Genomic DNA, 22,500 nt, shown 5'->3' with positions numbered 1-22,500 from the left:
GTGTGTTTGCTTGTGTTTGTGTGTGTGTGTGTATGTGTGTGTATGTGTGTGTATGTGTGTTTGTGTGTGCGTGTGTGTGTTTGTGTGGGCGTGTGTATTTGTTTATGTCTGTCTCTCTGTGTGTGTTACTGTGTAAGTTTGGGTGTGTGTGCTTGTGTGTGTGTGTGTGTGTGTGTGTGTGTGTGTGTGTGTGTGTGGGTGTGTGTGTTTCTGTGTCTGTGTCTTTGTGTGTGGTTGTATGTTTGTGTGTGTATGTGGTTGTGTGTTTGTGTGTGTGTGTGTGTGTGTGTGTGTGTGTGTGGTTGTGTGTTTGAGTTTGTGTGCGTGTGTGTTTGTGTTTGTTGTGTGTGTGTGTGTGTGTGTGTGTGTGTTTGTGTTTGTGTGTGTGTGCTTGTGTTAGTGTGTTTGTGTGTGTGTGTATGTGTTTGTGTGTGGTTGTGTGTGTGTGGTTGTGTGTTTGTGTTTGTGTGCGTGTGTGTTTGTGTTTGTGTGTGTGTGTTTGTGTTCGTGTGTGTGTGTGTGTGTGTGTGTGTGTGTGTGTGTGTGTGTGTGTGTGTGTTTGTGTAATTGTGTGTGTGTTTATGTGTGTATGGGTGTGTGCATGTGTACGTATATGCGCGCATAGGCATATGTATCTGGGTTTTTCCGTGTGCGTGTGTGAACTGAAAGGTTCCTAGGGCGGCGATCAGGCTAGAACAGACAAAAGAGAAAGAACTGAAATATTTTCCATTGATTTATCACCACATTTTTATGTTAATTCAGGCGCCGCCCCAAAAACATGTGGTCCAAGTTAACCAAGTCACAAAAAGTGATAACTAGCTGAGCTCTCAAGTTATATTGCATTATTATAACTTACTTTAGTGTTAGTGTGGAACTATCAAATTTAATTTTGGGAAGAGCTTGGCTGTTGTTTGAAGTTATTTTGCATACATCTGAATTAGTATTTCAGCTGCCCTTATTTCTTTTCAAAATATTTTGAATGGAATGGAATACGCATTTGGCTTCAATCAGTTTCGGTCAATAACCATTAGCACAAATAAGAATTATATTGAAAGCGAATTTCATTAAAACATATTGAATATTACTAACAAAAACTTTCCTGGAGTTTTGTTTATCTCTAATTGTTGATTTTTAAGTAGCTGATTTAACTATAGAAATTTTTTGGCAAAATGTTTGCTATTACTATTTTTCCAATGAGAATGGCGAACTCTAATACCATTATCACATTTAATATGACAGAAATCAGCTCAGTGATATAGTCGATTTCTACAAAATAAATGTTGCATTTATTGAACAATTTCATATAGTTTGAATAAATATTGTCAGTTTATCCTGCTAATAATCTACTTCATCGTTATTTTATTTTTAAAATACTTTTGAAGATTCCGTTGCTGATATTTCCATCGCATTGAACGAGTGTCTGGTTTATATTCTCAGTACTCATTTTTTCCACTAATGCATTTTTAATTAACTACCATGACTGCCCTAGTTGACAGCTCGATGTATGAAAAGGAGTGTCTTCGAAAGGTGTTAGGTATAAAAAAAAGGCCATCCTCTGAGATATATATTTTGTTGAAAAGAGTTCAGTTCGACTGAATTAATTGTGTTCAAATTTCTCTGGAACTAAAAGTACTGTCCTTTAAATTGACTCGATAATAAAGTTTTGTCCTCCCCTTTGACTTAATCTGAAATTTTATCATCGATTTTGGCTAGATAGTACTTTTTTTCTCAATATGGCTCGACAAAAGACGACATTCTCGACTTTATAGTGAACAAATGCCGAGCTGCAGTGTTTTGCAGTTAATCTAGTCAGGTTCGCTGAATTTTTCCATCGCTGTACAGTGCTGGAAACGTGATGGTGTGAAATATAAAGACTTGGAAACACAAATAAATTTTTAAAAATTACTTCAGGCATGCAATCGCGATGAGGGGAAATGTTAAAATTAATCACAATTAACCAGCTTAACCGTTGCCCTACAAAGTGTCAGTTGAATAAATAAAATTGTCCTTCTGCATGAAGCGCGTTTTTGAGAGGAACTAATTTCCATTTTTACGACTCGAAGAGGAGTATTGGAGAAGTCCTTTTTTAATCAATTTTATTGCAGTGAATTTTGAAGCGGGAAATGAAACGTGTGAAAAAATTTGGAGTGATTGTGGTGCTGAAAAAAAGTGAAAAGTGGAGCGAAAAGAGAGTGGTTTTTGTTCATACCGCTATTTTTGAGAGAGCGAAAAATTGATGTGCAAAAAAATTTTCTCTAAGCGAGCGAAATTTTTTTGTTCACGTTTGGCTTTTAAAAGCAGTTTTTTTTGCAACGTTTGATGGTTATGAGGTTTGATAATGATATTGCATTAGTTTTAGGCTTATTTTGATAGGAATTGAAGGTTTCAACCAGTTAATTTGTGTTTGATGCTAGTTTGGAGGTTTTTGATCAGTTTTTGCTGATTTTTAGACACAATTTAATGATTTTTGCCTGTTTTTTTTTATTTTAAAGCTTTAAGTGGGATTTGATTAGAAGCTTGTTACTTAGGGAGTATTCAGATACCAATTGACTAAATCTTTCGTGGTATAAATCACTTTTTTCTTAGGAAAATTGACAGAAAAATTGAGAAATTTTAAACCATTTTTTATTTTTTTTGCAGTTTTTCTTTTTTTAATCTCAGACAAGTTTCTTAGCCTATTGAGATTTGCCCAATGCTTTGCGAGCTTTTCATTGCTCTAATTGCAAAGGAATTTTGTTTCCGTGTACTATTAAAAAAAACTCAATTAAAAAAAAACTTTTCTTGTTTTTTTTGTTCAATTTGTTTATGAATGCCGTTTCTATTCTTCCTTAAATGTTTTATGGCAATTGTGGAGGGTCAGGATTCACAATTGTTGTTCTAATTGTTTAGTCATAAGTATGGGCAATTTTCTCCTTCGACTCGTTTCCGGAATTCTTCCGGCAATATTTTTAAATTCATGAAACAATTTCTTGACGACCTTTATCCAATATGAACACAATTGGACTCGACAAGTACGGATTTACAAAAACCTCTTTGTTTACCTTTTGAATTGGCTTTATTTTGACCAGTGGAAAGACATAAGCTCGATACATCAAAAGAATTTCGCACGAGGTATGAAATGACTTGGCCTGTATTTCAACCAGGGTACTCAACCGCGTAACTAAGGTCAATATTTTAATCCTTTACTTATAAGTCTTTTCATCGAGTCGACTCCTCAACAAGGACAAGGATTGGGTTTCAACTTTCTCTCCTTGTCAGCAAAGAACCTTGTCTCCTTGTCTCCCTGAAATTCAAAACTCGTAGCTAACTTGAATAATGTAATCTGCAATCAGCGTTGTGTGCTCTAGACCACTATACTAAGTATGGAACTAGATTTTTTGGGTAAAATATTGAGCTTGGTCGTATTTACAGATGTTTGAACGCTTAATTTATGCGCACACAATCGGAAAAGGATCGGGCTCCGGTGATAATTTCAAATTGCACTTGATGTTTTTCAGACGTCTTGAACCGGCAGTTTTGGGAGGGCACTTCTTATAATTTTTGTTGACGAGGAGCTGCTGCGAAAACATAAGTTTCTTCAAAGAAAAACAATGAAATCTTGTTTCTCTACCTCTTCTGGACACAGAGGTATGTTGGATTGATGATCTCATCTAGGTTTCCGCTCTACCCGAGCATAGACATGTTTCCTAAAAAAAGAATCAATTAGAATAACTTCTGCTCTATCCGAGCATAGATATGTTTCAAAGCAGATCAAATAGAATATCTTCATTCTCCTCCAAGAAAACACTTGATCCCAAAGTAAAAAGAACAATTAACATAACTTCAGGTTTAACCAACCTTATCCACTGGATATCTTCTGCTCTAACTGAGCCTCAAAACTGTAAGTATACTGCTCTAACAGAGCATTCAATCAGGGGTCAAATTTCAGCTCTAACAGAGCAATTTTCACAACTACTATATGCCACTGTTTAATCTGCTTGAAAGCGTACCGAAAATCAGAAGCCAATTTCTGATTATCTTGCGGATTTGGCTGCACTACATCTGACAAAGTATGCCAAACGTTTAATGTTCATTGAAAGGACTCCGATGATTGCGTGCAATATCACGGTAGCAGTCATTTACTTTACTAATAAATTTCCATTTGCCTTTTTGGTCAAAGAGTGCCCTAATCGTTGCCTTAAACTTATAGAATTTGAGTTTTTCAAAAAGATAATACATCTCATCTGATGTTTCGATATGTCCCATTAGCGGTTTATTAAGTTTATCGAAAAAGTTGTTTGTACCAGCCATGGCAACTACACTTCTTACACCAAAAGATTTCATATTTCCAATTACGCGATCGCTGCAGAGTGTTGAGATACAGCCTCCTGGTGAAGATATCGTAATTGCGTTTCAACAAACACGCCATACACAAGCGACGATCCCAAGATACAGCTTTCAAACACTCGTTGAATTTTCTCTGGAAGAGTTAATTTGCGGTACGGTTTACTCAATTCGACAACTGTAGAGCGTCGTTTCATTAAATTACATTTGCTTCGGTTTATTCTAGACCTCGAACAGTTTTGTTTTCCATCTGCTCCCTGAAAGACGAATTCAGTAAGAACTCGAGAAAAAAAACGTTTTTAACTCTTTCCTGAACAATGTAAGATCAGCTATACTGGTGTGAGGGCAGAGCATTCCCCTTCATTGGGCCAGGAAAAAAAAAGCTCGTGAACCGTAAGAGTTTTTGATTTTTGGTAATTTCAATTTCCATTTGTTTTCGGAGCGAGTTTGGTTAAATTTGTAATGCAATATTACAAGGCTTTTTAAACACAGTGGCACATTAAAGTTGTAGACAATTTTGTGAACATATGTCAAACTTTCGAAATCAATTCGCTGAGCAACTGGCAGCCAGCGCAGGTTGTATTTGAATTCTCGACAAGACTCATATTTTTGCAGATTGAAAATGAATCTGCAAGCGGCATTCTGTACTCTCTGCAAATTTTATATTTCTTTGTTGTTTAAACCCGATAGTATAGCATTGCAATAGTCAAGCCTAGAAATAATTGGATTTTGTACAGCAATTTTTCGCAACTCTAATGAAAGATAATGCTTTATTCTATAGAACTTCCTGATTCATTGTAGCAAGAGCTCATGATTTTGTTGACATGCTTTTTGAAACTCAAATGCAGTTTTAGCGTTTTGATATTTGGACGTTTCTTTTTAGTAGACAATAACAGTTTTTCAGTTTTGTCCGGATTAACTTTGAGTTGAAAAGTTGTAAAAACTTCGAAAAATTCTTTGACTTGTAACCTGAGCGTTTCAATAAGTGGCTCATCGTCCTCTATTTTGATTTTGGTGAACAAAACTGTGTGATCGGCGTACATTTGGTATTGTAGGTTGCATTGTTTGATAAGATCGCCAATTGGGGTTGTGTACATCGAGAAAAGCATTGGTCCTAGAATGAAGCCCTGAGGTACTTCATAGAAAACTTCAGTGTCTCAAGAACAAGTTTTCCGAATTTGAGTTTGTTGTCTTCTTTCGGTTATGTAAGACATGATCCATTGTTTACAATTTCCTGTGATTTTGAAGCGCTCTTCCAAAATTTTTCCAAAGTTAACAAAATCCAGAGTGTCAAACGCTGCACTTAGTGAATACTAAAAGGTATTTTCCTTGGTCAAGTTCTGCATAAAGATCATTTATGGTCTTGAGGAGACAACTTTCCGTAGAATGGAAACGTCGGTATGCTGATTGCTGTGGGTCAAGCAGGCAATTTTGATCTAGATGCCTTCGTAGTTGACCTACTGCAGTTCTCTCAAGAAGTTTAGAAGGGAAGGAAGAATTGCAATGGGCCTATAGCTTTTGGGATCTTCTGTGTCCAGAGATTGCTTTTTTAGTTTCGGATTCACAAGGCACATTAGGAATTACGCCATTTTGAAAGCTCATGTTTATCAATGATAAGAAGAAAACTTTCCATGATTTCTACAACTGCTTGCAGAGCACAGTAGGCATGGAATCTAGGTCGCAGTAGCTATTTGATATTTCAGTAAAAACTTTTTCCAGAGCCTCCAGATCCACGGAAATGAAAACACTCATTGGGTTAACATGGCTTGCGTGTATTGGTTTTAAAGATAGTAGTTTCTCAACCGTTGTCGTGGTGGCGTTTTCATCTCCTTACATCTCCTGATTGCCGCCAAAAATTTTTCTTTACTTTAGTCGTCTGATTTTTAATACTTTTTTTTCAATTTTTCTTCTGTCTCTTTTTAAATCTTGAAGCTCTCTGTCAAAAAAAGAACAAATAGCCAATTTGAAGCTGCGTCTCTCAATTGGAATGGCTTCGTTTCAGCAAAATCCATTGAATCGACAAGGAGTTCAGCAGCAGTATCTACACAGGTAAGGTGTCCATTCAGATCTAAGGTCAACTCTATATCAATCGTAAGCTTATTTGTATCGGCTATCTTCCACGCTCTGAAAACAATTTGAATTGTGCTAGTTGAGGAAACAACTTCATTGAAATCGCAAAATTTGATGAGGTCGTGGTCACTGTAGTTTAAGCGTTGTTGTTCGATCACAGACAATAAATGCGGTTCATTTGTTACCACTAGATCCAGAATAATTACAGCACGATGAGTTGGTTTCTTCACGAGCTGTGTTAGGGAAATTTCTTGGAAAAAAGAATTTAGGGCAGCACGCTGAGGCATATTAAAATCACCAATTAAGAACAGGTCAGTCTCAGTCAATAAGGGTTGAATGTTATTGGATAAAAATTCCAGAAACAATTTCGTGCTGCCTGACGGTGGCCTGTAGATCAAGCACGGAGTCATTACTTTCTTTGGAAAACAGAAAAAGGCAGCTTCAAAATCTGACGTACTTATATGCGAGAGAAGTGTAAGTTCGGTTTGACGTTTGTAGATGACCGCTAATCCACCCCCTCGAAAGTTTGTTCGAGGCAATTTATAAAGATTATAAAGCTGCGATTTTTCGTACGACCGAGTTAACACATTATTCTCATCAAACTCGCTGGACAACCACAATTCCGTTATAAAGAAACATCATAATTGTTGTTTAAGATTTCATCTGAAGGTTCGTTTGTTTTGTTTCTGAGCGACCTGATATTTAGCGGATCACAATAAAGACGGTTCTGTTGTCACTCAGATGCATTCTGATCCCACGGTATACATTTGAGCCAATTTCTAGCTTCATCGTTTAAGTATTATATGCCATGCACAACATTCTCCGGCCAGAAGTAGCTTCTCTCAATGATATCCGAAGAAGATTCTGGGAAAACTAGGTAATGCGCTTCGCAGTTTTGAACCTTCTCTGCTTATTTGTCTGAGATGTAGTAACTCAGCATCAATTTTTGTACACCGGTTCTTAATCATTTCCTCAGTGCAGTTTGTATTCAAGCGTCCTGGATAGATATGGCGTCTGCTTTGCTTTCTTCTCACTCCATTAAAGTCATTTGAATTTGCCTTTGTGCCAACGTTTTCAATTCTTTTTGGCCTGTTCTATTTAACAATAAAGTCGCCGTGACCGGTATCATCCCAGTCATTTGGTTTGGGTCGCTTTACACTGTTATTGCTGTCAAATCTATCGCGCCGAAATCCATTTTCCTGGTTGAAATTAGTTTTTCTCTCCGGGTCTAACATAAACAGTGGCTTTTGCGAAGTTTCTTGTATTGAGTTTGTGACCGATTGCAGTACAGTAGACTCCTGGAAAAATGAACTGTACTTCGAATTTAGTTGCTTAATTTCTGCATGCATCTGAATCAGTTTTTCCGGAACTTGCTGCAGGTCTTCCACTTTCTGGCTGAATTCTGACAGTTGTTTGGTTATATCACCAACTGAGGGCAAGCCGCAATTCTAACAACTCCATAATATATCACCCTTTATAGATGCTTTAATGCCAATACAAGATTTATGTGCTGCTGTTCTGCAGGTTGCACAATTTATGGAATCATTCCGTTGTACAATGTCATCACAAAAGTAGCATGCAGACTGTTCCGCCCATGATCGGATGTTATCCGCAACCATAGCCATATTTTCTGTTGTAGTTCTTTGCTGTCGAATGACAGTTTCCTCCCTAACCGTTATAATTCACATGATAGTTTCCACCCTATCCGGGAAAATTAAAAAGTCTGAATGAAAAATTTTCAACCCTATCAGGATTATTCGCCAAAAATTTTCTTCAATTATTGTATCTTGTCAGTTGAACCAAAACTGTTATCTGAAATGACTTATTAAACATCAGGGAGTGCTATTTAATAAGTTTATCACAACAATTAAGCTACTTATCACAAAAATTAAATACCTATTGTTTTTGTATAAAAGAATGTTCAATGAATGTCCAAGAGTACGCAAATTTAAAAGGCAGCTGGTTAACTGAAGTATTTCATTTTAAACTTTTTTTTAGATCTTTCCCTAAACATTTTGCGTTGAGATTTTGTAAAAGTTCTATTTTTCAAAGCGCACATATTCGAATCTCTGCAAAAGGTTGATCTGTTTTCAGACAAGAGTTTTTTTTAAGTTTGAAAGTCTGAATTCTTTTAGGTTTTAATTAATTTTGAATATAAACATAGTTCTCTGCGTAATGTAACAAAAAATTCAAGAGATTTTGAAGTCCTGCGCAGTGGTGTCTAATTTTGTGAAAAAAAGTACTTATTTTTTTTGCTCCTTGTAAATTAACAGCATCTAGTAGCTCGTGAACGATTTCATATTACTTTTTACCTAATACACTTTGTCTACAAAAAAGCTGTCAGAAATCACTTTGGTAAACGATGTCAATTCTTTTCAAAACACAAGCAAATTTTGGTCAAATATTTCAAACGGTGTGAAAGTGAGTTACGGAAGGCCGTAACTACAAAAAAAATCATTATTACCGCTGAAAGTTGTTCATTTAATAACAATGATTTTGTGTCAAGCTATTTTCACTTTTTTGCAAAACTTTTTCCTAATCTGGCACAAATTCTGGCTATAGAATTGCGTTAGAGTAGCGTTTGGCTGAGGGTACGAACTGATGATGACTGTTGTCAAAATATTATGTCCATCCTCCATTTCATAAAATTTAGTTTTTTTATTCTTTTTTACTTTGTTTTGTTTGGTCATGCTCATAGCCAGAATAAGTGTTGATTAGCAAAATAGAAAACAATGGTTAAATTCTGTATCAAACTGATATGCGGATCCAGATGGGTACTGTTTCAGCTTTTTCAATTAGCGCACTAATAAATATTTTTTGTGTTTTGACAACTATCTTCAACTTATAAATGCGTAAAAACGTTTTTTTTTATACCAACTCGGGCAGGTGGTTGCGTGTGAGGGTGTGTTCAAGCGGATATGGTCCTTTGTTTGTGACCCGCCCCAAAGCCTAGTGAGTGTGTTTAGTAAGAACTTGCAAGATTTTTGCAAGTTCTTATAAGGCAATGCATCGCTTTCCAAGTTTTTCTTCCGAAGTTCTTACATGTTAACCATTTGGGCTACAATTACTGACAACCTAACCATTCGACTTAAAAGGCTCCTACAAGATATCCCTTCACCTTGTATATCTTGTGAGAACTTGCAAGATCCTGACAGAAACTTACAAGGCAGTGCATCGCCTTGCAGGTTTCTCTGCAAAAAACTTTGCAAATTCTTACAAAATAAACAATCTTAAAGTTTGTTGTTTCAAACTACCATAAAATTGATAGTCTATATTTGATGCTCTCACATGTGCCACATTATTATAACTGGCATTTTTCTAACATCAAATCAATCAAAAATTTATTTTTTTTTCAGTGTGATTTTCAGTTTTTACTGAAAGTTAAAAGTTAACCATTCAACTTGCAAGTTCTTACAATTTAACCATCCGGTCTCGACTCGGACTCAGACACACGTCATATTTTTATATAAGGATTCATTATGTAATGACATGTGCTCTGTAACGGCGGTGTGGGGGTCTCCAACGGAAAAGTTCCAATTGGTAAACATGAACTCTCCTTAACAGTCCCATTATTAGTTCAAAAAAGCCTTATTTAGTTCAGAAATGGTAACGAAAACAAAATTTGGTTCAATCTAACGGAAGTCAATCTTTTGAGGAAAGTTGGTCAAGCAGATAGGTAAAGTATTCACACCAGCGTTTGTGCTTGCATTTACCTAATCTTCGACATGCGCTAATACTTAACATTAGTATGCCTCCAACTGAACTGAAAAGAATTTTCCCTAACGTTTGTCCACACCTGGTGAAATTTTGACATTTAATCAACTACTAGACTTAGACACATGTGCCTCTCGTTAGCACGTAGCAAATTTGGACTTAAGTTGATTGAAATCTATCAATAAAGTGAAATCCTTAAACTCTGAATTTATCAGAACTCATAAATTTTATTTTGATCTGTACCCCAGTTTATTCCTACGCTCCCATGTTTTGCTGAAGAATAATATGAGGTTATTCATAGGAGCGTGGAGCGGGGCTCTACGGAAGATCTCAGTTATTGCCCCTCCCCCTCCCACACGATTTTACTTTGTAGAACATGCAAGTGCGGGGCTACTAAGAAGGAGGGGGGGGGGGGGGGGGGGGAGGAGGTTGGCCCGAAGAAGATTGATTCAAAAACTTGTTTTTCTAATGAAATTTCAACAAGATAGCAATATTTGGGCTGCGGAAATACTAAATTTAGTTATTAGCTTTCTTCCCTGAGAGCATATATAACATTCCTGCGGATTTAATTTACAAACATTTCTGTGGAAATTTGGTGTTAGTCAAAATTAAACTTAAAAACACAAGATCTGTACATGTACGCTTATAAATCCCTGAAAGGTATCGCATTTTTGACAGGGCCCATTTTGAAGACTTCATTGGGTACCCTGAGTAACAGCACCTCGGAGTGGAAAACCCTTCTTTTATAATCAATAGGTAATCTCTAATTGTCTGAGACTCCAAATTGGTTACAGAAGCGTGCTTCCAGTATAATTAACTGAAAGCCGAAAATTTACGATCGTGATATTTTCTACCACGGTGGTCGGGGTTGTTGCGCAATCTTACAAATCCCACCAATCTTTTGTTGGTAGGAATGAAATTATTAATGTTCTGATTAGGAACGCGTATAATCTTAGTGTGATAGTGATTCTGGCGTTACCTCAATGGTTAAATTTTTAAATAATTTCAAGTTTTCATTTTGTATTGGTGTGCAATATCAAACTTCAAAGCGGACAAAAATTAATAAAGACGAAACAGTCTTAGAGAAAATTGTGATAAAATTGAATTTCGCTTTTATGCATTTATAAAATTGCACAACTGAACGCAATCAATGAAGCAGAATACAGCGCAAGCATCATTAGTCAAAGCGTACAAATAAGATTTTTTTAGTAATAAAATTAGTATCAAATTAGTACAATATCATTACTGATTCATCTTAATGCAATATAATGAATCGCTGATTTACTGTTCTATAGATATATTCGAAGAATGTTTCACGCACAGACTCTATACAGACTTATGTGCACGTACTCTCCAGCATTCATTATAGTCTAAAATACAATACAGAATTTTCCAATCATTCGTTGAATAATTGACAGCCCCATTTTTTTCAGCCTGAGCCCGTTCTCCTTTCAATGTTCACAGTTGAAATTTATAACCGTGACAGTGACGTTTTTATGACTTTCACTTGATTCCTTTACCACAGTGTACAAAGACGCCCAATTTGCTTTTATACAATGCTCGAGTAGCTTTCTCGCACCCTGGGGAGAAATTAAAGTCCACGTTACCCGTATTTCCGTTTGATACCTGTTAAAACTGGTTTTCAGAACAAGCAGCAATTGATTGTCAGCCCGGGTCGAGGTTTGGTGGTGAATTTTGGTAAGAAATGCGGTGAAACGCGGTGAAAAAAAATAATTTTCACCGCGTATTTCTTACATCTTTTTGCGGTGAATGCGGTGAATCGCGGTGAATTATTTTTTTTCACCGCGTTCTCAGTATTCTTACAAAAAAGAATTGTTCCCACACGGGTTCGAACCTCTGACCTCCTTCATGCCCTCATATGCTTATTCCACTGCGCCAACTGTCACTTAGGTCTTTGTTATTTCTTGTGAATTTAAATCAGATTGATTAAACTTTGGAAACCATATGCGGTGAATTTTTGTAAGACATGCGGTGAAATGTGGTGAATTATTTTTTTTCACCGCATTCACCGCATTCACCGCATTTCTTACATTAATTTGCCATAATAGTCTATGCGGTGAATTTTTGTAAGAAATGCGGTGAATTTGGTGGTGAATTTTTGTAAAAAATGCGGTGAAAAGCGGTGAATTATTTTTTTTCACCGCATTCACCGCAATCACCGCATTCCTTACAAAAATTCACCGCATTCACCGCATTTCTTACGAAAATTCACCCTAAAACCTCGATCCGGGAGTTTATTCTAGTAGTGACTTAGTTCCTTTGATTATGCAGATTTGTAGCAACAAGGTACATTTCAAAGGTTAATTATAGTTTGAAGAAAACTCAATTGTGATTATACCCTAATCCCATCTTCATATGCATGCCTTAACTCTACCAGTTGTAAATATTATACTGTTCCTTAGATTTTTTTCTATTCTTATTTCGTTACTGATTCTCTGAATTTTAACAAAACGAAGGCTAAGATGGTCTTCTAAAATTGCTTTAAATCTGCTTGAGAGAAGTTAAGCAAAACTTGTATCTCAAACAAGGTTTTTGTGCCAGAAGTTAATTATTGTTCTTTAGCTCTCTATTGATTTTGCTTCAGGACATTGTAATAATTTGTAAGCAACCTTTTTAAGGACATATAATAAATTTTGTTAAAAAAATAACGAAAAACTGAGTCGTTTTCAGTATGGCTATGGCCAAATTTAATGAAGTCTTATAGAAATCAATATTTTTTAACGCAAGAAGCTAATTCAGAGCACTCTTGAATAATTAAAACATCATTAGAGATATAAAGTGAGCAATTGCTTTGTTAAGAACAAAATACCGAGCATTTACACGGCGTCCAATTTTTCCCTTCAATAGTCTTTCTTCTACATCCTTTTTCTCCATAAAACTGTTATTTTTACCTTTCTGTACTTCAATTTTTTAATGCCAGTGTAAATACTACCAGAAATCTTAGTGAGATCCTAAAATTTACCCCACTATAATCCAGGAAAGTTTCGAGGAACGTCCGCGGATCTTAGCGGGAAACTTACCGGGGGCTGTAAGATAGGGTAAAATGGAGTAAGGTCCCACATTTTCCGGCCGGAAGCCCGGTAATTATTAGAATCCTGACAGGAGTTTCGGTAAATAAATATTTCCCTTGAGGAAATCCGGGATCATTTGTTGGGATCTTACCAGGTAAACCGGAAGAAATTTAGATTCCTGCCATGACTTTGGGAAAATTTTACCGGCAGGAATTCATTGATCATTTGTTGCGATCTCACAGAGACACAGGTAGAAATCACGATTACCGTCGGGACTCTAGGGATATCTTTACGTATATTACATGGAAAAAAAGAGTTCCGTCCTCCGGATGTTACCGGGAAACCAGGAGCAATCAAGGTTCACGCCAAGATTTCAGGTAAATTCTTTAAGATCGTACCGGAAAAACTAGTTGGTAAAAAAACACCAAAAGATTTTATTCCTAACCATTAAAAAATAAAAAATTGTGTTCACAATGTAGACAAGGTTCACCAAAACGGAGAATGTAGACAATTCAGTGAAAAATTGGCAAATATTGGGAAAAAAGTTAAAAATAGCGTGCAACAAGATCACAGTTGAAACCAAATAAGCTTGAGCACGATACATTTGGTGCAGTACTTTGGAAGATATAATCAAATTGCAAAATTTTGACACACTTTTTTTTATCTAAACGCTTTTCTGGATTATTTTCTGGAAGAACGGGATGTAAAAGCACTGCAAACTTGTTTCTGAGCCTGACTCGACAGCAACAAAAATACATTGTTGATCGCAAAATTTTATCAGGAGCTGGTGAAAAATTCCCACCTCAAAATACTAACAATGATGTTTTTATGTTTCGAAAAAATTAAAAGTATGTTTCGGATTGCTTTTTTTCGAAATTGTTCCATGATTTTACTTGCAGATAGGCACTTAAGTTTAGCAAGCATTTTTATCAAGAATCATACTGAATGAGCTTCTGCATCTACGCAAAAGAGGGTTTTCGAATCAATATCCCTCAATGTCAGCAAAGTTTACAGATCAATCGAATTGTCCCGTGTTTTCAGTTTTTTTTCTGAGTTACTGAAAAGTCCTGGGTTTGCCGATACGTTCACCTAAAGTGATGCAAATCGCGGTTTTCCCGATAATTTTCCCGCGAAAATTCATATATTCCTAGAATTCTTGTCAAGGTTACCGGGAAGAGTTTTTCGGGATTTCAGCGCAGAGTACCGGTAAAAAGTGGGATTCCTAGATTTTCTGGTAGGGTTTGCAGGATTCGATAAAAAGGGCTCATTCTTCACGCCTATAATCTGTTTCAAAACAACGTTTTTAAGCAAGTGTTAAACTTTTTTAGTTAGAAATTCAACAAACCTCCATGAAAAGACACCCTTCACACGTTAATTTTCCCCAATGCCAACGCTCTATTAATTTCCCACGTGACAGAGTGAAATTCAATTACGTTTAATAGCTTCACCAAAAAGTGACTCGATCAATCCAATTTTTTAAAAGCCTGAAATTTGCATAAAACAGAGTCTTCCCTACATTACTTGCATTTTTTATTTGTATTTAATTCAAAAATTTCTTTGTGCCAGTATTTATTAAATGCAGTTTTCGGTTATTTTAAATGCAATGAAAATTTCCATGTGCCATTATACCTTAATACGCATAAAAGAGGTGCAAAAAGTTGGTGTGTGTATTAAGCAAAATTTGCGTGATCTGATACTTTTTAATTAAAACGCAATAATGATTTTTTCTAGTTTTCATGCAGTTGATGATTTTCAGTATGTTGCTGCTGTTTTTGTGTAATTAAAAATTTCATTTTTCATTTCAAAGTTCTTCATCTGTAATAATATAATCATATAATCGATAGATAATGATTACTGCACAATCTGAGACCCCAATAGAACTGAGATACTTGTATTAAGAGATTTTCAAATTTTCACGATTTGAACAACTGCAATTTTTTCAACAATGCATATAGTTTTATTGCAGAGCTTAGCTCCACAACTGAGATAAATTTTCCAGGAAATTTTTCCTTTGCCTGAATTTTTGTAAATGATAGTAGTTACAAGCAAGGAAAATTTTCGTCTTCAAACGGAAAAAACTGGCTGGCATAAAGTTTCTTCTTTTTTCTTCAATAAATGAAGTCCCGTTTTTAGTCAGGAATTAAATCGAAAAAGAAAATTTTTTAAATAAAAGTTATCTTTGGGGAAAAAATTGCCTACTTATAAAAATTACCTTTTTAAAGGATTTTTCTGGATTTTTTTCTGTTCTGTGTCATCAGTTGTAGATTGAAGATGTTTGTTAAACTAATTTTCTTGAATTGTGTGCGCAGGTAAGCAAATTTGTGTAGAAATTGTTCGTGGAACTTTTTTGACTTCTTCACTCTGTGCCTGCAAACTACGCAGAAGAGCTTGCATCTGGTGTTGAGGAATTTTGTTTTTCACTTATAAGAAATGATTGGTTTTTCATCGTTATTTATATATAAGAAAACGACAAAAAAGCGTGCTCCCCTCTTGAATTCGCTCCATTGCACTCACGAAACATTACCTGCTGCCGTAACCACTGCGCTATCAGGCCCGTACTCGAAATATGCGAAAACGATTTATTAGAGAAAATCTAGTCCAGAAGCAATTAAGCGACGAAAACACGATCAAAAACGACAATTTCTTTAAAAAAAAACGACGTAAGAAACGACAGAGACGACGAAAAACAATAGAAAAACGACGATTTCATTTGAAAAAAAACGACGTAAGAAACAACAAAAAACGACAAAGAAACAATCATTTCTTACACGTAAAAGACGACTTAAACGACGGAAACTAATGAAAACGAAGAAAACGACGACGAAAACGCCGAGTCCTTACAAATTGACTTTCATTTTTTGTCGTTGTCCTCAACACGGGATATTTATTAGTTAAATATGGACGCTGATCACATGGTTGTAACTGATCTATGTTATAAACACTGATCTAAGGTGGTCATAAAAATTACTTTAGTTAAATTTAGAACTCACAGATTGCGATAAAGAGGTCTCGCAAGAATCGTTTATGACTCAGGGAGACATTTAAATTATCCATATAAAGCGATGAAAATTAAATCGATTCATTCTATATGTGTTTTTACGGAATAACTAATGCTAGTTATCTTTAAAGCCATCACGAAAAATACAAATTTTGTCTATTAGACGTCAAAATTCTCAAACTGAGGTTTTTGTGAAATAGTTTTGAGCATTCACAGTCATAAAGCTGTTGTCATTTCAAGTAGGGCGTACTCTCCGTGGTACCTTGTTTAGCCCCCCCCCCCCCCACACACACACACACACACTTCGATATTTTCAGGAGCAACTAGACGGATTAGTGAATCTTTACAGAGTCTAATTGCCACAGTTTCACGGCGCTGGTATCAATTTATATGACTTTGTTTTGTCTACTTAGAATACCAATGAGCGACTGTACATGCAACACCTTCTTAACATAAGGAGTCACACATTATATTAGTGTGTTTGATCTTAATTGAAATATTTAGATTCTTTCTTTTTACTGCTTGTAATATAACTCGTCCTCTGATTTTTATTGGTGATTTGTTCCATAAATTCGATCTGAGATTAAATTGATCTCAGACACTTTATTATCTCGTCGATTAAAGAAAATTTGTCGTCTAAACTTGCAATAAAAATTAACCCGAAGTGAGTTAATTAATTGCAGGTCTTTGGAAATATCAGCAACGAGCCTCGATCCATAATGACCTCCAAATTTACCTTAATGACTTGAAAGTTGTTTTTTCAATCTTAGAGGCGAGTATATACATCTTTACAAAAAACTTGGAAAACTGAAACACCTCTTTAAAGAAAACTTGGAAAACTGAAATTAGTCTCCGCTTTTGACTTTTCTAAAAGATTTCATTATAATCCCCTTACTCAACTAATTAATTTCGTTCCACAATTTTTTGGTTCATTAATAAACTCAAAAATAAAAAAGGTGCCGACATAAGGGCGATTATTTGGTTTCAATTATAGAAGAGTGCCAAAAAATGATAACTTATTATCACTTCCTCGAGCTGGCTTCGATAAAGACAACATAAAATTATGGCTTAAATTAGATAATTTCCAACATAGCTGTTAGAGCTTTATATTACAATTCACGCATTACTTTTATTACTACAAAATTTACCCAACAATGTCATTCCTGTTCATCAGCGAAGCACAAATGCAAAAGTTTGCGCCCAGAAACAAAAATATAAACTCAGCCATCGAAAATGACCCCCTTTACCATTATTCTGTCATTGTTAATATTATCAACGGGTGCATGGGCATCGTCGGCATTACACTCAACTCGTTTTTACTAGTGGTTCTAAACTCGATTAGAGATAAATCTTTTACCATTGCAGTTTTGAAGTGGCTATCTGTGTTCGACTGTTGTGTCTGTTTACACTTTGGAATACGAGCAGGATTGCTTCGTTCTGCAGGTGAGTACTTGAATAAAATGCTTTTATAGTCGTTTAGCATTTCACTTTTTAAAGTTCACGAATTGACGTTGATCGACCCCCCCCCCCCCCCCCCCAAACCCGCTTATATCCCCATCCCCACACACCGGCCCAAACCCCCGCCCCAATTAGATTAGATTTCAAGCTATAGTGAAGTGTATGGAAAACAAATGCCCGCTATAAACATTACCCAACTTTTCCCTACATTTTTCAAATTTCCCAACTAAATACGTAACTGGCTAAGATCTCAAACTCGTGGACGTAATGGTCTGATCAAAACAAAACATAAACATGGAGCCCAAAACAAACATTTGGAAACAGTATAAATGGATAAAAATTAAAAATTTCTTTGTTCAAGAAACAAACCTTTTCTCTCTAAGCTTCAGTATTTCTTATTTAACTCAAAACAGAACTGTGTTGCCCCAACTACTCTCTTAGCATCAAAGCACTTGAATTTCAGTTTCTGAGGACAAAAAGGAATTGTGGATCGCATTCGGAAAAAAAACAAGGCGGCTCGTACGCAAAGAAAGTCGTCAATGTACCTCTCAAGGCAACACAAATTTTAATCAAATTCTTTCAGAGAAACCGTTAGCATTATCCGAAAGCAACTTATATGGAGAAATTTACTTGTACTGTTTAAACCAAAAAAAAATCTGCTGTCTTTTTTTTGCAGAGTAAAACTAAAACAACTAAAACTCTTTAACTCATTCAACAAAGAAAAGTGTTGCAAAAACTCAAAGACTCAGACACAGAAGAACCAAACAAACAAGATGTACATTTTTGAAGCAATTGTGCTGGTGAATGTAATTTTAACACTAAGTTTTGAAATGTGACTTTTTTTAGTTTCCAAATTTTTTGTCAAGTTTGATATTTCATGAGCATAAGAAAGTTCATTAATTTTAAAAATTCTCTCTGATGTCTTTTACCAAGGTTTAAAAACTCACAGTTTTTGTTTTGGACTTAATTAAAGCCTCCCGTGGCAGCAGATATTAATTATTTTTGTCTCAAGTTGCTATGATTTCTGACAGTTTTTTCACTCTGCAACTATTTGTATATTATTTGAAGGAGCAATCCTCACACTCCTCTCATACACTAACTATTCTCTCTCCCTCTCCTACACGAACATAAAAAAACGCGTTACAAACACACATCTATTCACACAAAGAAGCAAGCACACACACAAACAAACACAAACGTACAAATACAAAAATTACCGTTTAAGTATGTCTGAATTGGAGTCTAGCCATGGACGGCTGATGTTGCTATTGCTGCTATTGCTGACGTTTTATAACCTGGTTTTAAAAACACACAGTTCACGTATTAGATTTTTTAAAGCTGCAATTTGTTGCTAACTTTGATTAATCTTTCTAATTTTCCTGATTTCTGACAGCTTCTGCACTTTTCCAATTATTGTCTAACCTTTAGCAGAACTAAACCTCTCACACTATTTTTTTTTCTACACCTGGCGATCTCACACACACACACACACAAACAAAGAGATTCATACTCCGACACCAAAAAAACAATGATTGTTATTTTCCTCTTGGTGTCTGGTCTATACTTAATGTTCGCTATCGATCTTTCAAATCTGGGTTGGTTTTTCCTGAAAAAAAGATATTTTAAGCAATTGTGTCAATAATCGTAAAGCTGACACTAAACTTGAAATAATTTTTCTGACGTTTGTTTTAACTTTTTTGACACTCTTGTTGTTTCGTGAGCATAATTCGTCAAATTGTTTCTTAAGATCTGACCTGTTGTGCCACCTGCTGGAAATAAAAAAACTGTATTTTGGTTTTGAACACACTTTCAACCACTAATCGTGGCAAAGATAAAGTAAGTTTTTCTTTTTGTTTTTATTTCTGACAGTTTTTGCTCTCTGTATGTAATTGTTTTTAACCCGTAGAGGAACGTTTATAGCTGCGTTTATAGCGTTTGGAAACTTTAGTCAACAATATTTTTTACGTTTTGACCCTTTCATTCTCTTAAGTAACAGTATTATGATAGAAAAAAGGAAGTTTTTAAAAGAAAAATGTGTGCTGAAAAACATTTCAATTTCTTTGTTCACAAAAGTTTCTACATTTTATATGTAGAGTTTCGCAATAAAAAATTATTCAGTGTTTTGGTTTACAGAAACGCTCAAAATCTGATAGGAATCAGGTTGAAGAGGACATTCTCAATTTACAGAGAGGTGAAAAATAGTGTCTAATTTTCAAAACAAATTACAAATAATATTGTCAATTTTTTCATTCTGGCAATCCATAACGTATCCAACCGTTTTCTTCTGTATAGCATTATACCAGAATAGACAAATTCGAATGATCTGCTCTGATAATATAATGACAGAGTAGCGTGTAAAAGGTTTTGAAGTTACCGAAATTGTTGGTTTTTAATGGATTAGAGAGAGTTTTTCCATTTTCCAAAATCGATGCTAGAGTGTGGAAGAGAATACCTTTTACGCTTTTAGTTTTAACTTTTCAAAGTCAATTTTTGCATTTTTGAGAGCTCTAAATGGCCTGAAGTTATCAACTTCTCAAAAAATCTTTTCGGTACAGACAAGGAATGGTTCAAACAATAGTTTTTAACAGAAGAAAACTGCAGAAAACAGAGAGACGGATAAAAAAAATTTTAAAGGAAACTTTCAATAAACAATAAATGATTTCTTTTTAAAGTTTCTGATCAGATAGACTGAATTTTAATTTTTTGTCTTGAAACTGTATTGAATTACTCTTGAGCATTTTCATCTAACCTATATAATGCTGCTGTGAATTTCTTCTTTTTTCTTTTACTTTTTTTTGTAATACTCAAAGCAATCGTTGACCGCCCTCCCCCGTGCGCTGTTTTTTTCACTTTACATTTTTCCTTAGAAATTGGTTCAAGTGCTTTTTTTTCAAAGCTCATATATCTTTTATATAAATCAGAACTAGATCCTGAGGGCTACAAAATGATTTTTTTTTCTCCACGATGCGTAAACAAAAAGTAAAAATTTGACTGATAAAAACCAGCCTCGTATATATTTTCACTCAATTAAAAACTGCATTTGTAATAAAAAGCTTCGGAAATTTTCTATCATGCAAATTAATTTGTTGATTCTGATTTAATTTTGTTTTAGTGAATTGCTTTACTCCATTTTTTTCTCTTATGAAAAGCAGTACTCCTTCTACCGTATCATTTATATTCTTCTGTCTGCAGCGCGTCGCTTCAGATTGAAAAAAAATTAAAGGTGTTTTCCAAAACATCATTTCTTTGCGCGCATCTTTCAGATCGTGATTTCCTAACAGCTATCAATTGAATTTCATTTATTTAAAGTCATTTTTTACAAACTGTTTGAAAAAAATTTATGATTGAGTCCACAAAATTGGGGTTAACTCAAACCATCCAAGTAGAAAAAAGGGTGCTTTTAAGAAATAGAATCAGATCAAACATTATCGAAACGAACTAACTTGTAGTTGCAACACAGAGGAGATGGGACTGCTCTTTAATCAGACGATGTAACAATTCGACAACACACAGATTGAAAAGATGCAGAGTTCAAAAATCCATTAAAACGGATTTCCATTTAAAAGTTCATTTCATGATTAACGAAAACTCATTGATGAAGAAGTTAAAACCATCAGCTGTCCTGTAAAAAGTTTAGACGCGGCAACTGAACCGTTTTTTGACCTGTACAGTCTGTTGTTTTAGAGAAGCTGCTACAAAAACAACAAAGGAACGACAAATATTCGCCAGTATCATAAAGTTGACTGTTTAAAATAAAAACTAGATAAAACAGAGGAGATACGTACCTATTCTGACAGAAAAAGGAAGGAAATGTCAACAAAAATTCTGAACTACAGGTTGACGAAACCAAAACAAAATAACAAAGCAGAAAATAACAACGACTTTTTGCAGAGTAATAATAATGAAATCATTAAGACAATTGGCTATCAAAACAACGTACAATATGGCTGTCTTGTTCATCTTGGGGTAGCCACTGAGACTTGATTTTGTTCAGATTACCTCATAAGACAACAATAGAGATAATCAATTAGATCAAAAAATGAAATTTACATTGAAAATTGCGAGAAAAATATCGAAGCCAATTAAACCATAAACTATTCACTGAGTATATCAAATATCCATAAAAGATCTAAATTAGTTCAGTTGCGCTTCTTTGATTAAGCAACGGAACCAGTTGTTAATATGATAATGCATGAAAGACCGTAAAGATCCATAAAAATAGGCACAAAAATTTTCGTGAAAACTTCTTGAAGTCATAAAAACATAAATTGAAATAAGAAATCCCTGAGCAGATTAAACTTCATTAAGAATCATTAGTTAAGAAATGAAAACATCAAATGGTTTTAATTATACCTCAATAGGTAGCCAATTGGGCCGTTCATTAATGTAATAGAGCCATGGAATCACTAAAAAAACAACAAAAGCAAGTACAACTCAAGAAATCTTTGATAGTTTACGAAAACGATTTGTTTCAGCCAAAAAGCTGTTGAGCGTTTCTGTGAAGCCATAATAATTACTTTTAGGGCCTGATTTGAACGTTAGCTGCATCTCTTTTGAAAAAATTTTTATGAGAATTTTTTTGTCTCAAATTTGCACGGAAAACGAAAAAGTGCGAAATAATTTCAAAATTGAATTATTAAAAACACTTAATTTTTAGAAATTTGGCAAAAATTTTACATTTTATACGTTTTTTTTATTGTCAAAATAACAAAGCGGGCACAATTTTCGTTGTTGAAGTTTTTTTGAATCCATTGTAAATGAATTAATATGTGCAGGTTGTGTCAACAGTGCTTAGACCTGTGAATAAGAAAAAAAAGATCTTGAATTTTGAAAAGTTTACGAATAGTACTTTTTTTTTAAAAAATTCTGATCTAACAGTTTAGCAACTCTCTAAAAGTGTAAAAT

General features: G+C 35.0%; 1 protein-coding gene across 5 annotated transcripts in view; it reads left to right on the top strand.

Annotated features, from left to right (window-relative positions):
* Positions 1-1,091: 1,091 nt before the first annotated feature.
* The window catches only part of LOC142348609 (somatostatin receptor type 1-like), a 29,055-nt gene continuing 7,646 nt past the window's right edge, over positions 1,092-22,500 (top strand). The window contains exons 1-3 of one of the 5 annotated variants that reach the window (XM_075400009.1): positions 11,327-11,771; positions 12,372-12,427; positions 17,132-17,580. In XM_075400009.1, the coding sequence (XP_075256124.1) occupies positions 17,292-17,580 (289 nt within the window). In that variant the 5' untranslated portion in view covers positions 11,327-11,771; positions 12,372-12,427; positions 17,132-17,291. The other 4 variants (XM_075400012.1, XM_075400008.1, XM_075400013.1 and 1 more) reach the window with 4 other exon arrangements.

This window comes from Convolutriloba macropyga, chromosome 10 (assembly GCF_964194025.1).
Source record: "Convolutriloba macropyga chromosome 10, txConMacr16.3, whole genome shotgun sequence".
Classification (NCBI taxonomy): Eukaryota; Metazoa; Xenacoelomorpha; order Acoela; family Convolutidae; genus Convolutriloba; species Convolutriloba macropyga.
The sequence above is the reverse complement of the archived record's forward strand: the minus strand, read 5'-3'. Positions and strand labels throughout refer to the sequence as shown.